Source organism: Pangasianodon hypophthalmus, chromosome 17 (assembly GCF_027358585.1).
Source record: "Pangasianodon hypophthalmus isolate fPanHyp1 chromosome 17, fPanHyp1.pri, whole genome shotgun sequence".
Classification (NCBI taxonomy): Eukaryota; Metazoa; Chordata; class Actinopteri; order Siluriformes; family Pangasiidae; genus Pangasianodon; species Pangasianodon hypophthalmus.
In genome coordinates, this window is record NC_069726.1 from 1908733 (window position 1) to 1926700 (window position 17968).

The 17968-nt window shown below is 38.9% G+C and overlaps 1 protein-coding gene across 3 annotated transcripts; it reads left to right on the top strand.

Moving 5' to 3' along the window:
• The first annotated feature begins 1086 nt into the window (after positions 1–1086).
• On the top strand, positions 1087–17189 carry fgf18b (fibroblast growth factor 18b). 3 transcript variants are annotated; one of them, XM_026944035.3, is made up of 7 exons: positions 1087–1270; positions 5754–5983; positions 8437–8547; positions 9648–9687; positions 9780–9957; positions 10617–10723; positions 11572–17189. In XM_026944035.3, the coding sequence occupies exons 3-7, from the start codon at positions 8516–8518 to the stop codon at positions 11854–11856; spliced, it is 642 nt and encodes a 213-aa protein (XP_026799836.1). In that variant the 5' UTR covers positions 1087–1270; positions 5754–5983; positions 8437–8515; the 3' UTR covers positions 11857–17189. The 3 variants fall into 3 exon arrangements, with proteins under 3 accessions (XP_026799836.1, XP_053097388.1, XP_053097387.1); XM_053241413.1 differs by having other exon boundaries at positions 5754–5956; XM_053241412.1 differs by having other exon boundaries at positions 5754–8547.
• Positions 17190–17968: the final 779 nt, after the last annotated feature.

Consider the following 17968-nt stretch of genomic DNA (forward strand, 5'->3'; position numbering starts at 1 on the left):
TAATCACGGCTCTCTTGACTGCAGTGTTATGGGAACCAATCATTTAATCCTGCTCTAATACAGAGATGGGGCAGAGTGCCACAGACTGATGGAGAATGTGAAGTATGCCAGAGGAATGTAGGCACTGCCCTCAACACACACACACACACACACACACACACACACTCACACACACACGGATCATGTAAGCTCTCACACAGTGACAGAGAGAGAGAGAGAAATGGGGGAGATTTGGTAAAATTAATGAAAGTGACCAAGACATTTTGAAGTTATGAAGTTAAAATGTGAGATATTATTTTTGATTTCCTTGCATAAGTGAAGGTTTAAACACACACACATAAACACACACACACACACGCACACACACAAACAGATCATGTAAGCTCTCACACAGTCACGGGGGTGGGGGCGGAATTTGGTCAAATTGATGAAAGTGACCAAGACATTATGAAGTTATGAAGATAAAATGTGAGATATTATTTTTGATTTCCTGGCATAAGTGAAGGTTTAAATACACACACACACATTTCCCTGTGAAGTGAGTGAAAACAGGGGTACACAGACACATTAAAAGAGGAATGTGAGAGATAACGCTGAGCTGAAGAGGTGAACTTGGATGAGTGGAAGAGATGATGCAGATAAATTCATCAGCATTGACTCTCCAGCTGATCAACTGAAAGATTGCGATAAAAGAGAGAGGGAGAGTTATAAGGTCAAATAAAACACCACTAGAAGGTCATCACCTTATCAGGAATTTTAAAGTGTGGGCTATTTATAACTTGTCATATCAGGGATGTTTTTATCTCCTGGACCAAACACAAAGAGATATTTCTTATGTCTACTTCTTATTTCTTCTCTATTTACCTGAGATTTTATAGAAACTGTATAAGTGAAATTAAACAATCACAGCAACAACAAAAACAACAACACTAATAATAATTTATTCATTTATTCACTCATTTATTCATCAGGAAGAGCTTTGGTCAGAGTCCCAGTGGATCTGGTGTTGATCCCAGTAACACTGTGCACAGGGCAGGAGAATTCACCCCAGACGTGACACCAGTCCATCATACGATACCATGTACACACACATTCACACACTCACTCACACCGAGGGACAGTTTAGCATAACCAGTCCAGCTACCTGTATGGTTTTGGACAGTAGGAGGAAACCAGAGAACCCAGAGGAAACCATACATACAACAGGAGAGAACATGCGACTACACAGACAAGAGTCCAAGCTCAGGATCGAACCAGAGACAATGGAGCTGTGAGGAGACAACATTACTCAATAATAATAATACTAATACTAATACTACTACTACTACTACTACTACTACTACTAATAATAATAATAATAATAATAATAATAAAGTAAGGAACAGTAAATACAAATTTAGTCATTTCTAATTATTTGATTAGGGTTTAATAATGATTAAATCAATAAATAAATGTGATACTAGTGTTATATATTTATATTTTTTATTTTAATTATTAGTGGTAGTACTAGTACAGCAATTCATTTGTTCATTTGTTTTATTATTAGTAGTAGTAGTAGCAGTATTAGAATTATGCCTAGAAATAACCAATATATAAAATGTAATACATGTACAATGATTTATTTTAAGTATTATTAGTGGTAGTAGTATTGCATTTTATTTGTTTGCTATAATTATTATTTTAAATAAATGTTTTAAAAAAAAGTAATATTAATATCATGATACTATACTATGACTAGTATTTTAATTATTATTAGTGGCAGTACTAGTACTGGATTTTATTATTATTATTATTATTATTATTATTATTATTATTATTATTATTATTGTTGTTGTTGTTGTTGTTGTCTTTTTAATTAATTGTGAGTTCTGAAAGCCCCTGATGGAGGGCACCATCTCTGTCGCTGAAAAAAAAAAAGAAAGAAAAAAAAGTAGCTTTCTCGATTAAGCAGAAGCAGCTGAGGTATGCAGCTAACAGCCTTGTTTAATTCCTCTAAATGTAATGTTACGCTCAAGAAGCATCAATATTAAGAAGCAATTATGTAAATTCAGTGCATCTTACCACAAATATGCATCATTCACTTTAAAGTGGAGAGAGTGTGTGTAAGTGTGTGTGTGTGGCTGCATCTTTTTGGAGTAATCCTGGTCATTTGGGCTCATTTTCATTTCAGATAAAGATTTTTAAAAATGAGATTAAATGATCTTGGGAGTTATTTTTGAGTGACACGACAGATTTTGTGTTAATATTCATTATCAGTCATCTCACTTCATCTAACAAAATAACACACTCCATTTTGGGTTTGTATGCTTCAAGACGTGGCTCAGAGTTGAGGCTTTTATACAGAATAAGCAGATGTTGGAGGCAAAATGGCCAGACAGTGATTAATGCTGGTTCATCAGGTGACAGGGTTTGGTGTATTAGTTTAAATCAAAGCCTAAAGCCTGTGACCCCTGCGTGATTCAATATTTCATATTCTTTTTCAATATTTAAGAATGTAAGAAAAGATGAATTCAAGCCATCTGAAAATGTTCTACCTGCAATCTCAGACAAGGATTCTTGTGTTTAACATCCATGCTGATGACATGTGGACATTAATGGCATTCTAGTGAAATCAAATTATTTTTTTATTAATACTTTACTTCCAATCTCTAACTGTCTAGTGATTATCTCAGTATCATTGGAAGTAAAGAATAAAGAATGAAAGAATGTATTTTCTTCTTCCCACAATCGTCCTGAAGTTCAGATGATGCAACTTCCTGTTGAACATGTGACTTGTGGAATGTTCCAAATATTTCCAAATATAGGGGTGAATGAGTTCAGATGGCAGGATTGTGTGAAGGATGTATACATTTTTTTCCCGTAACCTATAATGGACGACGCGTGGAAAAAGAAGTTTCGAGAAAATGGATTCACACATTAATGCAAAATAATGCGACTTTTGAATGGTAATATTTGAGGTAAAGTGAAGCAATAGTGAACTGCAATGGGCAGAAATGCTAAAAAGACTTTGTTTAATATGTGTTTTAATATCAGTGAGTGATATCAGATAGTGAAATTACCCATTGTTCCCTTTAACACTTCATAAAAGCTTATTGAAAGAAAGAAAGAAAGAAAGAAAGAAAGAAAGAAAGAAAGAAAGAAAGAAACGAAGCATTTCTCTCTCTAATGCAATGCACACGTGTTGTTTTCAAGTGCAGGTGGTTGTGTTGTGCTCCAGGATTAGTGATAAAACACATCAGCACATTCGTGTTTGATTATGTACACACACACACAAAAAAAGTCAGTGCACATATTTTCCATTTCCTGGTTTCTTTTTTGTTCTGTTTCACCCCTTGATTTTTTTTTTGTTTTGTTTAGTTTTTTTATGTTTTACAGAAATCCAGATGTTCGTTACAGCACGTAACTCTTTTTTCCATTCTAGCTAAATTCTGAATCAAGTTAGTCAATAATTACACTTCATTATTCAATCCTATGCTAATTATTCTTTTGGCGTCTTTCCTGGGTCCAACTGCACTCCAGATTTTTTATAATTATTATTATTAATACACGTTTGATTCGTATCTGGACGTCGTTTCACCTCGTGAACAATGTGTGTATGTGCCATTAGTCCTCAGGCCAAATTGGACTTGAATGACAGTTAGCTGGAGCGTCAAGAACTTTGAGGAACTGCGGCAGCATGCCAATCCAGCCTGCATGTTTAACTCTTTTTTTCCACAAAGGAACATTACTGACTATTAGTCATGCAAAAGTGGAACCATTTGCTTTTCACATGACAGAAAAGCAGTTGCCAGGATTACATTCTGGTGCAAGTCCCTCATGTGCACAGACTGTACACACACACACACACACACACACACTTCGAAGCCAGTTTCTTCATGTGAATTTCATAAGGATGAAAACTCTTGGAAGAATAAATAAAATCTCCAGCAGCATGGCTTGCATGGAAGAACGGATTCTCTAGCAGCGGCGTCATTCTCGCGCTCAGCCGCTCATGAGATGCCGCAGAGCGCGCGCGTGTGAGTCATCACCGTGCAGCTACTGGACGCTTGCGGTTTGCGCATTAAAACACACGATCCCCGCCGCCGCAACAACGAAAAACGAGGCACGGAGAATGTCCATTTATGTACTTGTGAGTTGTCTGGCTGCGGTAACGTTCTCCTGCCAGCTGAGAGGAAGGAGACTTGTGGGTTTTTTTAAAGCCAGGCACCGCACAGGAGAGTTAAAGGGCAGCGGGGTGGAGGGGCGATGACAGCTCACCATGTTCTGCGCGCTGAGGAAGGGGCCAAGCGCACAGTCACAACCCGCAGAGTGAAATAGGATTTGGAAGATTACAGACAGAAGCATGCAGGGACGTGGTGCAGAACATCGAGTCTAACCTTAATAACATTCACACACTCTCACAAAAACTGTGTGTACAGAGTGTAGAGAAAGTCCACTGCAGCACTGCAACAAATAATCAACTTACACACACACACACAAACACTCACAGAACAGCAAAGAACAATTTATCTAATAAGTGGAATTCAGACACACACACACACACACACACACACACACACACTAAAACATTTTCATGTAACTTTTCTTCTTTTGGAAGTTTTGGGGTGTTTTAAGTTCCCTTCTTTGTTTCTTTCTTTCTGGGGATAAAGAGTCTCTTCTCTTCTCTTCTCTTCTCTTCTCTTTTTCAGGAAAGGGAGTTTCTATGTTTTTTCTATTCTTGTGTAATTTTTTTCTAGGACATTAGTAATAGTCTCTTCTTTCTTTCTTTCTTTCTTTCTTTCTTTCTCTCTCTGAAGTGGGGTCTTCATTTTTTTCTTCTTTGTTTCTTTTTTCTCAAAAGTAATAATGTCCTCTTTCTTTCTTTCTTTCTTTCTGTCTTTCTGTCTTTCTTTCTTTCTTTCTTTCTTTAAATTTCCCCTCTTTGTTTCTTTCTTTGTTTCTGTCTAGGGGTAGGAATGTCTTAATTCTTTTTAACTTTCTTTCTTTCTTTTTTACTTACTTTTTTCAGAAGTGGGGGTGTCAATTCTTTCTTTTTTTTCTTTATTTCTTTTTTCTAATCTGTATATCTGTTCATGATTAAATTCTCCTTGTTTGGTGTTTCTGCAATAATTGGCATTAAGATTTAGCTGTTAACAAACTGAGCCTTCCTGGGTTCTGTAAGGCCTCTTCGGATAGTTCTGTACTTCCTAAATGGGTTCTCTTTCTAACCCTTACTGAAAAAAACTGTAGCGTTCTACATCGAACCTTTAAAGGTTTGATGGTCAAAATCCTAACAATGATGCTGAGCTGCTCCTTCACTGATCTCATCTTTCTCTCTCTCTCCCTCTCTCTCTCTCTCTTCACAATCCTTCCATCCACCATGCCTACACTTTTCCATCCGTTTATTCAGCTGTTCACGTTACTTCTTCCACCCATCTGTCCATATTTATCTCTTCTTTTCACACTTTCTTCCATCCCTTCCACACCTTTGTCTCCCTCTACCGAGTTCAGTGCTCTGCTCTCCCTCCCCTCATCCATCCCTCCACTCCTCCACCCCTACACCGCTTCCCCCTGTTCTTTCCCGGCCTAATCTATTCCAGAAGCCTGGCTACCATGGAGAACACATAACAAGTGCACATACTTCGCAACAGAGCCAAAAGCAAAATAACACAGAGAGGGGAAAAATGGGAGTGGAGGGGGACAGACAGGGAGGAGGGATAAAAAAAGGAGAAAGTGTTTATTCAAAGTCAACGTTGCCTCCTTTGTTGTGGTAGGGACCTGTCTTATATTAGAAGCCTGAGCTCCCTTCAAAGTCTGGAAAGAGGGAAGATGAGCCAAGAGGAAGAGGGCGAGCGAGACAGAGGGAGACAAACAGAAGGGGGAGACACTCCTATTTTGTCTGAAACCTCTCGACTTGGACACGTCTCAGTGAGAAATGACCGGAGAAAAATGAGTGTGCATACTTGAGACACGAGAGGTGAGACTGACTCCATTGAGAGAAAAGGTAAACTATGCAGAGAACACGGCTGCGCTCTCTCTCTCCCTCTCTCTCTCTTTCTGTCTCATACACACACTTCATTCAGAGCTGCGCAACAGTACAGCTTTGGCACAGCAACTCAGTTACAGATCAAAGACACCAAAAATGAAATAAAAAAATGTGATTCAGACATGACACATTAAGACTGAAATGTGTTCTTTCTTTCTTTTATTCTTTTTCAGGAGATGGAGTGTCGTAATTTCTTTTTTCCCTTTCTTTTCCGTTTCTTTCTTTCTTTCTTTCTTTCTTTTTTCTTTCTTTTCCTTCTTTTTCAGGAGAGTGTCGTGATTTCTTTCTTTTATTCTTTCTTTCATGCTTTCTTTCTTTCTCAAGAGATTTAACTATCTCTCCCTTTCTGAGGACAGGGGGTGTAATAATTTTTCTTTCTTTCTTTCTTTCTTTCTTTCTTTCTTTCCAAGAGAGTTAGTGTTATCATTTTTTCTGTCTTTCTTTTTTCTTTGTCAATTTCCTTCTTTCTTGTGTCTCACAGTATCTCAGTGTCTCAAAGCTCTCACAGTCTCTAACAGTATCTCACAGTGTCTCAAAACTCTCACAGTCTCTAACAGTATCTCACAGTGTCTCACACTCTCTCATGGTCTCTCACAGCTCTCTCATTGTCCCACACTGTCTCACAGTCTCTCACAGTGTCTCACAGTCTCTAAGCTCTTACAGTGTCTCACAGTTCTTTCAGTGTCCCACAGTTCTCTCAATGTCTCACACTGTCTCACAGTCTCTCACAGCTCACACAGTGTCTCACGGTTCTCTCATTGTCCCACAGTGTCTCACAGTCTCTAAGCTCTTACAGTGTCTCACAGTTCTCTCATTGTCTCTCATTGTCTCTCATTGTCTCTCATTGTCTCACAGTGTCTCACAGTCTCTAAGCTCTTACAGTGTCTCACAGTTCTCTCATTGTCTCACAGTGTCTCACAGTCTCTAAGCTCTTACAGTGTCTCACAGTTCTCTCAGTGTCCCACAGCTCTCTCATTGTCTCACAGTGTCTCACAGTCTCTAAGCTCTTACAGTGACTCACAGTTCTCTCAGTGTCCCACAGCTCTCTCATTGTCTCACACTGTCTCACAGTCTCTAAGCTCTTACAGTGTCTCACAGCTTTCTCCTCCCCACAATATATCTTTTCACAGCACTTCGTCTTTAAAGCATTACATTTGTGCAGAGCAGGAATGTTATGATTCGGTAACTGTGCAGTTATCTCGCGTCTGCTTCCCTGAAATACCACAGAGATTAGAGAGCGAGCTTTTCTCTGGATTCTATAGAATGTTTATGGTGCGGTGAGATCCAGGGGACGATCGACAAGACAATACGACCAGCGAGGAAATGTGACATGGCGCATTTAGGCCTTTCAGTGCTGGCAAGCAAACTGGAGCTCCATTAATGTGCACTTCTTTCTCTCTCTCTCTCTCTCTCTCTCTCTCTCTCATACACACACACACACACACACACTCTGCTCTGGATGTGGGGTACAAGGGAAGGTTACACTGCCTGTCTGCGGTTCTGCAGAATTCAGAGAAGGCCGAAACGACAGCGTTGCCAAAGTCCCAGACAAATGTTCATTTTGGAATTGCTCTTTGCTTACATACCTCCCTCATACTCTCTTTCCTATTTTGCCATTATTTTAATAGAGTTTCACCTTTCTCACTCCCTTACTGCAAAAACTGCTTTCAAGATGTGTTTAAAAGAGAAGGAAAGTAACTCATACAGATAATCACGCTTAATCTCTGTCTCTGTTAGCCTTAATCTCATGCACAAAAACACCTCCTAATGGGGCTTCTCAGAATTTACTACAATTTCTTTCCTTCTTTCTTTCTTGAGTTCTTTCTTTCTTGATTTCTTTCCTTCTTTCTGTCTTGATTTCTTTTTTAGGACATGTACATGTCTTCATTTTTGTATCCTTCTTTCTTTCTTGGGCAGCTTCTTGATTTTTTTTTTATATCTTTCTTTTTTAGGACACAGGGTGTCTTCTTTTAACTTTCTTTTTTCCTTTCTTAGGACATGGCTTGTCTTAATTTTTCTTCGTGAGTTCTTTCTTTCTTTCTTTCTTTCTTTCTTTCTTTCTTTCTTTCTTTCTTGAAATTGCTTTAATTGTTTAAAATGAAGGAGGAAAGTAAATCACAGACAAAATCATGGTTAATCTCTGCTTCTGTTAGACTCTTAATGGGTTTGCTAGTAGAATTTACCACATGTTTGTTCCTGCAGTCTGCTCTGCCATGATGATAACGGTATTCACGGTATATCGTGTCACCCCTGTCGGGGACGTGCCCCGCCCCTCATCCTTCATCCGGTCGTGCGCGCGCCCCGCCCCTAGTCGTTCTTCCATCCACTGCAGGTTGTCAAGTTGGCATCTCACGCGTTCCTCCGCGCATATCTAAACCCGCAACTTGTTTTTGCTTCTCCATGTCATGAAGACGGAGGCGCTACGAACCGGATCCATGCGACTGGAGGCTCCGTTTCTGGAAACGATCAGCTTTTGGAGCGACCGCGGCGATGCGCTCCGTCCTCCCTCCACTTCTCCTCGCGTAAGTTCAGCTTTTCGGCTTTTCACACAGAATTTGAAACTAAAAGTTCACACTGGAAGCAGGAGGGGAAACGGTGCGGGTTCTGATGTGACCTGGCTCGTGGGAATGTGACAGGTGGCACGAGCTCGCCGAAAGAAAAGGGAAAATCGCATTTGCTCTTGGCTTGTTATTTTGTAACTTTTATGAATGAAAAGTCATTAGAGTTTTGTGAATATGGCTGAAAAACGTTCGTTGGATGAGAAAGAAGCGAGTGTGCCAGCTTTGGGTTTGGAAAATCTCCCTGTTTCTGAGCTCTCAAGGTTGGCGGCTGTGGGTATAACTACATGTGTTTCACATTCACGCCGAGCATTAAGAGCCAGCAGATGCCGCGTTCCTAATATCCTAATACACCCAATTAGTGTGTGTGTGTGTGTGTGTGTGTGTGTGTTTAATGTACTCAGATTAGCTGAGATCATACAGACCAAACAGATTCACATGCATTTGTGTATGAGAGATCTCTCATTGTAGTACACACATTAAGAAAACATGGAAAATTATTAAGAAATTGATAGTGTGAAAAAAACATACTCCTATAAACGTGAAAGTATCCTTCCAGAAATGAACTCAAAAAAAGTGAGTCAAAGAGTTTTTAAAAGTGTTTTAAAAGTCTATTTTTAAATGTACACAGGTATAAAAGATTGGAGAAAAGTTATTTTTTGACTGATGGAACAATATGTAATGGCATGGTTTTTGTGTGAATGTGGGACTGACACAAGCTTCATATTCTAGATATCTAGCTGAAACTAGAAATTACATTTCTATAGCTGAGAACAGAAAATAAATAAATAAATATGGAGGAATCCATCCTTGTTCAGTCCCTGTAATTTGATGTGTAGCATATAGTCATTGTCAAGTTTATTAATATCAAATGATGTATAAATACATCAAATTAAAATTAACACTTTATTACAGTAATGAAGTCCAGTTACTTAATATTAATCACACAGATTATGCATTTTTTATATGCTCACTTCATCAGGAAGACATTTTAACCACAATTTAAGGTTTAAGATCTGATCAGTTTGCATTTATAATTGTATCTTCTCCATCTCTTTCTCTAGATGTGTTCAGATTGCATTGCTGCTGTGTAGCTTCCTGCAGGTAAAATTGATTATGATTATGTATTGTACACACACAGCACACACAAAGTGTACTGATGTATCACTGGTTTGATATGAATTGGGATTTTCTAGGTGCTAGCGGTGGATAATGTTGATTTCGGAGAGCACGTCGAGACTCAGACAGGCGCGAGAGACAGTCTGAGCAGAAAGCATCACAGGGTGTACCAGCTGTACAGCAGGACCAGCGGAAAACACGTGCAGGTGATGGGAAGGAAAATCGTCGCCACTGGAGAAGATGGGGATAAATATGGTAAGAGCGTTTGAATTATGATATATGCACAAAGTAATGTAATATAAATGTGGATATATAAACAGGTAAAGCTGGAGCAAACTTTTAAGACAGTGTTAAAGAGAAATGGGTTGATAAAGAGAGCAGTCGAGGATGACCGTCCGCTTCATCGACCCCTTTATGGATTTCCATTTGTCCTGTTTTGTCTTACCTGCTCTAAACACAAGGGCAAAGACTGTTAGACAAACGAGAGAGAGAAACATGGGTGGGGGAGTTGATCTTAACTGACCTTGATGTCATTCAAGGACAATATGTGTGATCACATGCATCTAGAGTACAGTTTAAACACCGCAGAAAAGCTTGAAGAGGATTAAGGTCTTATCAGTCAGCCAAATCGAACGAATGTAGGGAGAATGAAGGCAGTATTGGCCAGTGAGGACTGAACTTGTCAAGATGGCAGCATCGAGTGAAGGTCCCCTTTTTTAAAATGTCGATTAGCTGAGATGACTAATGCCTGTTGCAATGAATAGTTGCAGATAGGGAGTTGCCCGTGTCTTGGCCTAGACCAAGAAAAATTCTCTGGCAATATTTTCTCTGGCAGAGATTACAAAAAAGGCAAATCGAGCACATCTTTGGCCTGTCTATATTCCTGTCTGTCTGTATGTGTGTCTCTTCACAAGCCCAGCTCGTGGTGGAGGCCGACACCTTCGGGAGTCAGGTCCGAATTCGGGGCAAAGAGACCAACTTCTACCTGTGCATGAACCGCAGGGGGAAACTGGTGGGCAGGGTGAGTTTGTTTGATACATACAACACTGTTGAGTTCTAGATTGTGATTGGTCAGAAAGCAGTGCAGCTGCAAATCACAGGTTTATATTAATGCTCTCGTTCTAATACGTTATCGTTTCTATAGTCACAGCTCATTCACAGCTCATTCACAGCTCATTCACTACACATAAACCTATAAAAAAAAGTGTAATATTTGATATGTTGAAGTTTTCTGTAAGAAGATGTTTATTTAACATTTATGGAAGGAGTCTCCAGTGTCAGTATGTTTTTCCGACATCTTCAGGACGGAGGAGTTTACACTTTGTGGTTTCTCGGTAACGTAACAAGCTGCATTGTTGTGTCTTATGAACTTCAAGAGAGAAAAGAAAGAGAGGCTGGTGAGGGAACAACTGTTTATAGCTGTTGTAGTGTAAGTGACAACAGGAACTAACTTGTTTCATGGCATTCAACGACAGTAAATGTAACTATAAATGGTTAAAAGTACAATATGTCTTTCTTATAATAAATAAAAAATGTGTAATTATTGGCAAATTGCTGTGGTATAAGAGGAATAAAACACTTTGGGATGTGCTGTTTTAGGAAACTGCATGACACCACAGTGTTTTATTCCTTACATCGCTAATAAAAGTTTAGTTCAGGCCAGCTAATGGAGAAATGGGAACCAAAAGCCAAATAGTTGTCATAGTTTTTTATTTTCCATGGTAGGATTTTTTTTGCATGTAAAAAAAATTATTTAAGTGCAACACACACATTATTAGCACACTTTTAACTCTTAGAATGATTGCTAATGCATTATCTATTTTAGTGCACGACTAAAATATAAAGTGTTACATCCTGTTTTCTCCACAGAAAGCCAACAGTGCAAACGCTGAGTGTGTCTTCATTGAGATGGTTCTGGAGAACAACTACACTGCCTGGATGTCAGCACGTTACATTGGCTGGTACATTGGCTTCACCAAAAAGGGCCGACCTCGCAGAGGGCCGCAGACCCTCCCGAACCAGCAAGAAGTGCACTTCATGAAGCGCTTTCCGCCTGGCGAGCAGCCGAACCTGCAGCACAGCAGCTTCACCACCGTTAGCAAGAGGAACAGGAGGACGCAGCAGACCAGCGCTAGTCCTGACGCACAATCATAACATACATTTAAACCATCACTCACTTCTATAAAGGATGCTGACATGGAGGATGCTTGGGTAGGAGTCACCCTTTCCAAACCAACCAGGTGTAGGTCACTTCACTTCCAGGTGGAGGTCAAAATCAGTCCAAATCAAATGCTGTGTAATCAAAGATGGCTGGGCGTGTGTCCAGGAAATGAACTCAGAGACTCATGACTCGTGACAAGGGCACACACAGCACTGCAAGCTGAGAGAAAAGCCTCTCCAGCATCCACTGCTATTAATGACTCTCGACAGACAGTGAGTTTCAAGGATATAAAAACTCTGTGGAGGGCTCGTGTGTACATTATTCCAATCACTTATCTTCCTGGGTTAAAATAATCCTGCTTGAATTGTTAATCAATAGGACAGATGCGTAGGCATGTGAAATAAAACAAACAGCCAAATGTAGCTAATATAGTGAATTATGGAAGAAGAATCGTAGCAAAAACCAACATGAAAATCGTGATGGGATAAAAACGTGGTTTAACTGCATACTGTTGGTATGAGCTCATGCAGACATCCTGGAGTATACACTCTTAGGAAAAAACTTACATATAGAGCCTTAAAGCAAGTGTTCTCCGGGTTTTCGCAGTCAAATAAATTTCTGCTCCTAGCATAATCCTGTTACTCTAAATTGTATTGAAATGTGTACGATAATATTTGGCCTATTTATTGCAGCCATGCAGCTTTTTATTCGCCAACAGAACGCATTCGGTCCAACTTTAAGGTTTTCGATTAATGACGAAAACTCAAATATAGACTAATAACTATAATGAGTTGTGATTTCCAGAATTGTAACAAAGGACCCCTAGATATGCTTAAGAAACCCCTGGGGGTCTCTGGGACTTATTTTGAGAACCTTACTATAAGGGATCTTCTGAGGGACCCTTTAAATGTTCAACGACAAACCCAAGGACACAAGGTTTCCCTTTATTAGAAGCTTCTAAGTCGAGCCCACAACAATCCAGAGAACCCTTGGAGATCCTTTGGAGTGCGCTTTGTATTGCGAGTCACATTACGGTGCAGAAATGAGTATACTTAAATGTTCAAACGTAAAATTACGTTGCAAATTCAGTTATAGATATTAGAGAGAATTATAACCTCTCTAAACTCAAATCCTCATTTCTGGACCTTTAAAATATCTCATGCCTGTATTCTGGCTAATCATTTATGGAGTTTGTTGGTCTGTAAATCATTGTTGGAATGATACTGAGAAATTTTAGTTTCAGAATGTATTGCTCGAGTCCTGGACATGTAGTTAAGCCAGAATTTCCAGAATTTGGTGCATGGCTTGGACACACTTAGCTATGACTTGAGTCTCAATGAGTTGATGAGACTCAGTGAACACTGAGTGAACACAGTCTCATCAACACTGAGTGTTTGACTCTCCAACTTGTGTGCTGTTAGTAATCAGAGCTTTATCCACATATAATCAGCTGCTTAAGGGCCCTGAGCCACCAGGGAGCCCTGTAAAAATGCACGGTAAAAAATTATATGTTTTTCTAATATCTTTTGGTGATGAAAGACAATGGTTCAGGCTTTGGCAGGGGGCGCCCTTGTGGTCTGCAGCTAAAGAGGTATTATTATTTTGAACCCAAAGGTTCAAAAACATCTCTGTTAGTAATTGTTTCTTCAACATTAAATAACGTTAGTCAAAGTACGCTACCACAACTGACTGCAATTCATTAAAAACTCCAGAGTTCCGCTGAAAAATTAAATCATCAGAGGTGGCAACGTACCCCCACTGTGACAACATTTGGGATTTGACATTTACATTCAGTCGTTTGCCAGATGCTCTTCTCCAAAACAAGTTACAAAACAGACGAAAGCACAGCAATACTCTAATTCTCGAGACAAACGCCGGGCCGTAAAGTGTTAGAGAGGTCTCTCTGAAGGTGGTGATAAAAAAGGGTCAAATCTGAATCTGTAAATAATAATGTGTATAAGAAGTAATTCAACAACCAGTTCAAAGAAAGTGCAGAGATAACGGCTTAAACTTGAACTCATGTAGCGGCTTATGGACTTGAATGTTGAGGATAAGATGACTTAGACTTGACTTGGACTTGACTATATACTGGTGTTCTCCAAACCAGGTCACTGACCTCCAAATTATCCACATTTTTTCTCTTTTTCTCTTTTTCTCTATTCTCAGCTCCTAAAACAACCTGAACCAAGCAAGCAAGAGTATTGTGCTATATTGGAGGGATTATATTGGGAAGCTTTGCCCATTTTTAAAGGCATGTGACCCTGACAGTATGGAAATATTCACAACTTCCATTGTCCACAGTCGGCTGTATAAGCTCGGACCCAGAACTGCAGTGTGGTACCTAAGACTAACTCTTTATACACTAATGGTCACCAGTATTTTATGGATTTTTTTTTTAAGTGACCCCCACTGTTCATTTCACTAGGTCCTATTCCAACCTTTTGAAATAACCGTAAGAGCATAAGGGTAGACGATATATTATAGGAAAATAATCAACTATGCATAGGATAGTTTTCCACCCAAAAATGGAAACCATTAGGTTTGTTCCAATTTCTGTAACGCTAGCTCACCTGAACTAAACTTGCATTAGCAGGTTGACATTTTTGACTAGTATGTAAGGAATAAAACACCTTGCGTCATGCTGTTATAGAAAGATAATCAATGACTGGGTGATGTGATAAAGCAGACTTACTGTTAGCACCCCAGAGTTGATTATTTTCCAATAACAGCATGTTCCAATTACATTTTTTTATTTGTTAAAGAACCTGTCATGGGTTTTATCCATAAGTTCCACAAAACTTACATTAGCAGCTATAAACAATCATTTCCTCATCAGCTACTCTTTTTTCTCTATCTTGAAATTAATAAGACAAAAAAAATGCAGCTTGTCATGTTACGAAGAAACCACAAACTGTAAACTCCTCTGTCCAGATGATGTTGGAAAAGTTACAGCTTTATCTTTAACTGTTGCAAAGCTCTGACACTGGAGACTCCTTCCATAAATCTTCAATAAACGTCTCCTTACAGAAAACTCCTTACAGAAATCTGTTAACAAATCTGAGTTTTGCAGCTGCACTACTGTCAGAGCTCCTGTTATAGCAAATTAATCAGCACCTTCTGACCAATCAGAATCCAGAATTCAGCTGCACTCTGGTGTAAAGCAAAAATATAACGTTGCAATATTTAAAGACTCTCCTAATATCGATAATACTGTGTGGTTTTGTGAAAACATTTTTGAAAAGAAAGCTGTATTGATGTAATTTATATTGCAATAACGATATCATATCGCCCGCGGTACTTAGGCAGACGCAAGAGTAACCTTGTGTCTGTTTCACAAATCCGAACATGTATGAGTTGATAAAGCTGACACGGGTACCACCCTGGATCTACATGTTCAATGTACAGTTTAAAAGTCAATGTACAGTTTGTTTTTTTGTCCCACTGATACTGGGGCTAAAACTGAAAGATGAAATATTTTGATACAGGATACTATTAAAAAATATTTATTTTCTTGACGTAGTCACTGTCTTTTTATTCTGCATTTTGTATTCAGAATTTTGTCATTGAAAAGAAGTCACGTGCTCCCAGTGTGACAGAGTGTGTATCCGCTTATTTCATCTTCGAAAAAAACACGAAATTGTTCATCATAAAACACTTCAGCTTTCCAGTAAAATTCTTTTCTCAAAATAACATATAAATAGCATTTTCTCTCATCCTCACCTAAGCCACACTGTTTAAAAATGAAAAGAAAAAAAAAATAGCACCTGGAGATAACGTTAGCAATAAATCTATTTCAGATTTCCTTATCACGGTGTACTATTACACTCCTAATTCAGACATTCCTAAGATTCTCTCCATCATATCAAATGCACTCATCATATTTATCTGCTCATGACAAGGATTTTTATCAGCGCAGTTTCTAAATTCCACTCTGTTTTCCTTTCATCATCTTTCTAAATATAAAATAGGCAGTGGTAAAGTCTAAAAGTAGGCTTTAAGGACACCAACAGGCTCTAAATTTCACTATTATTAACAACAATGGTTATTAGTCATTAAAGCTGCAGTATGTAAAGTAAACCTTTGCTGTTAAAAATGTAACAATAGTAAGTGTGAATAGACAAACAAGATCATTATTTTTAGTGTTTAGATATTTTTTGATGTGCACTAATCAACAGTAATAATTTGAATAATTAGAATCTCCTTCATTTTCAGTTCATAGTTCAAAGGTCACAGGTCAAAGTTCACCTAGTTGACATTTAAGGAAAAGTAACCACTACCAGAAGCATATATAGTTTTTCCCAATTATTATTAGGCCCAAACTTCTTCCCATTATCAGACTCTTTGAGTGCCTGTAAATTACAGTTATCAGATTATTAATTATATCAGATTCTATCAGATTATTATTATCATTTATGTCTTTTGTCATCGTGTTAATCAAATCAGCCACTGCCCTGATGTGTGATTCATGTCAACCATGTCCTGTCTGCTCTGGTGGCTCAGTGGGTAAGTGAACCGGTCTGTTATCATGATGCTCATAGTTCAAGGCTCAGTTCTGGTTAGTTTTCCTTTATAATCTCACTTTGTAGTGCATCATTGATGAAGACTAAATAATAAGCCTCCAAAATAAATAAACAAATAAAGCTAGTTGCTTGAAGGTTCTGGTGGCTCAGTAGTTAGGTGGACAGGCCTCTGACCTTGATGATCAGGGTTTGAGACCTGACTCAGGTGAGTTTTACTTTGTAAACACGATATAAACTAAAAGATAAAACCCGCACAAAACAGTAGGTTGCTTGAAGGTACTGGTGGCTCAGATGTCTAAGGGTGAGTCCCTCTGCGGTGTACACTGCACAGGATCGAGACCGCCTGCAGGCGAGCTGAAGGTGCTGGAACTGGGTGGGGCACTAAATCTGGCAAAGTGAGAGAAAGAGAGTGAAAGCCAGTATGTCCCACCTGGGGCTCCTGGAGAGGTGGAAGGAGGGGTTATGCTGCTCTGGGCCATTTCTTGTTTATATATATCTATTTATTTTTATTTTTATATTTTGCAATCTACCTATTTATTTACTTATCCACCACATTTTATCTTTATTAACCTTATCTATTACATACCACAGATTATTATTACTATAGCTATATTTTACTGTTTCTTTCATTTACATACTATTCACACATTACAAAACTAATAAAATTTTCTTTCAAATTAGCATAACTTCTATGTTTTTTCCTGCAGGGTCAAGGCCCTGCCCTTCTGACCATCAACACCACACACACCCTTACTGACCAACAGAGCCACCACTACTGACTGAAAGTGTGCTTTCATTTAACATATTTATCATTCACACAGCCGCCAAAGAGGGCCTGAAGGAAGAAGGCTGGATTTCAACCAGCAACCACAGTGACAAGAGACAAGCATTTTCTTACAAAGCCAAGAACTTCACATTCAGTTGCTTGTTTTTAAAAGAGTTTATCCAGAATACTGACACACTACACCCTCATGTTATCCAGTTCAGGATTTGACCTGGAGTGTGACTCTTAGCAGCTGGTTTCTCTCTGCCCTGCTGCCTCAGTGGATAGGTACAGTGAGGAGTGTGTGTTTTAGTGTGAGGCTCATGGTTCAAGTCTTGACTTGGGGCCTTGAAAAACTAAAAGTCAAGCAATTTCTTTATAAACACGTGTGTGTATATGTGATGAGATACACCTATAACTAATCCCCTTTCCTCTACAGGATCTGGTGGCTCCGTGGTCTGAAGGAGAGCTCTGACCTGATGAAGTGAAAGAAACACAGGACTGGAACTTGTGATACCCTATATTTTGGATATTTAAAACCTTTTTAGCACAAAGTTTCTACTAAATATATCATCATTAGATAAAAAAAGGCTATGCCTTAGGACAACATCATGTCAGATTCACACCACACTGTCTCGGGTCAAAGCACATGCCACTTTCACCTCCTGCATCTTTTCCCCTTTCAGTGAAGTGGCATTTCTGCCAGGTGATTTATTCATGTTTGGTCTGAGAAATAAGAAAAGCATCATTTTCAGATATCTCCTGTATCTCCTCAGCAAATGCTACAGGTAAACCATAGATGTTGGCACCTCTGTAGATCCA

Coding starts and splice junctions, on each gene's coding strand:
- fgf18b (XM_053241412.1), top strand. CDS start 8,516: ATGCGCTCCGTCCTCCCTCCACTTCTCCTCGC. Junction 8,548..9,647: donor CTCCCTCCACTTCTCCTCGC/GTAAGTTCAGCT, acceptor CTCTTTCTCTAG/ATGTGTTCAGATTGCATTGC. Junction 9,958..10,616: donor AGAAGATGGGGATAAATATG/GTAAGAGCGTTT, acceptor TCTCTTCACAAG/CCCAGCTCGTGGTGGAGGCC.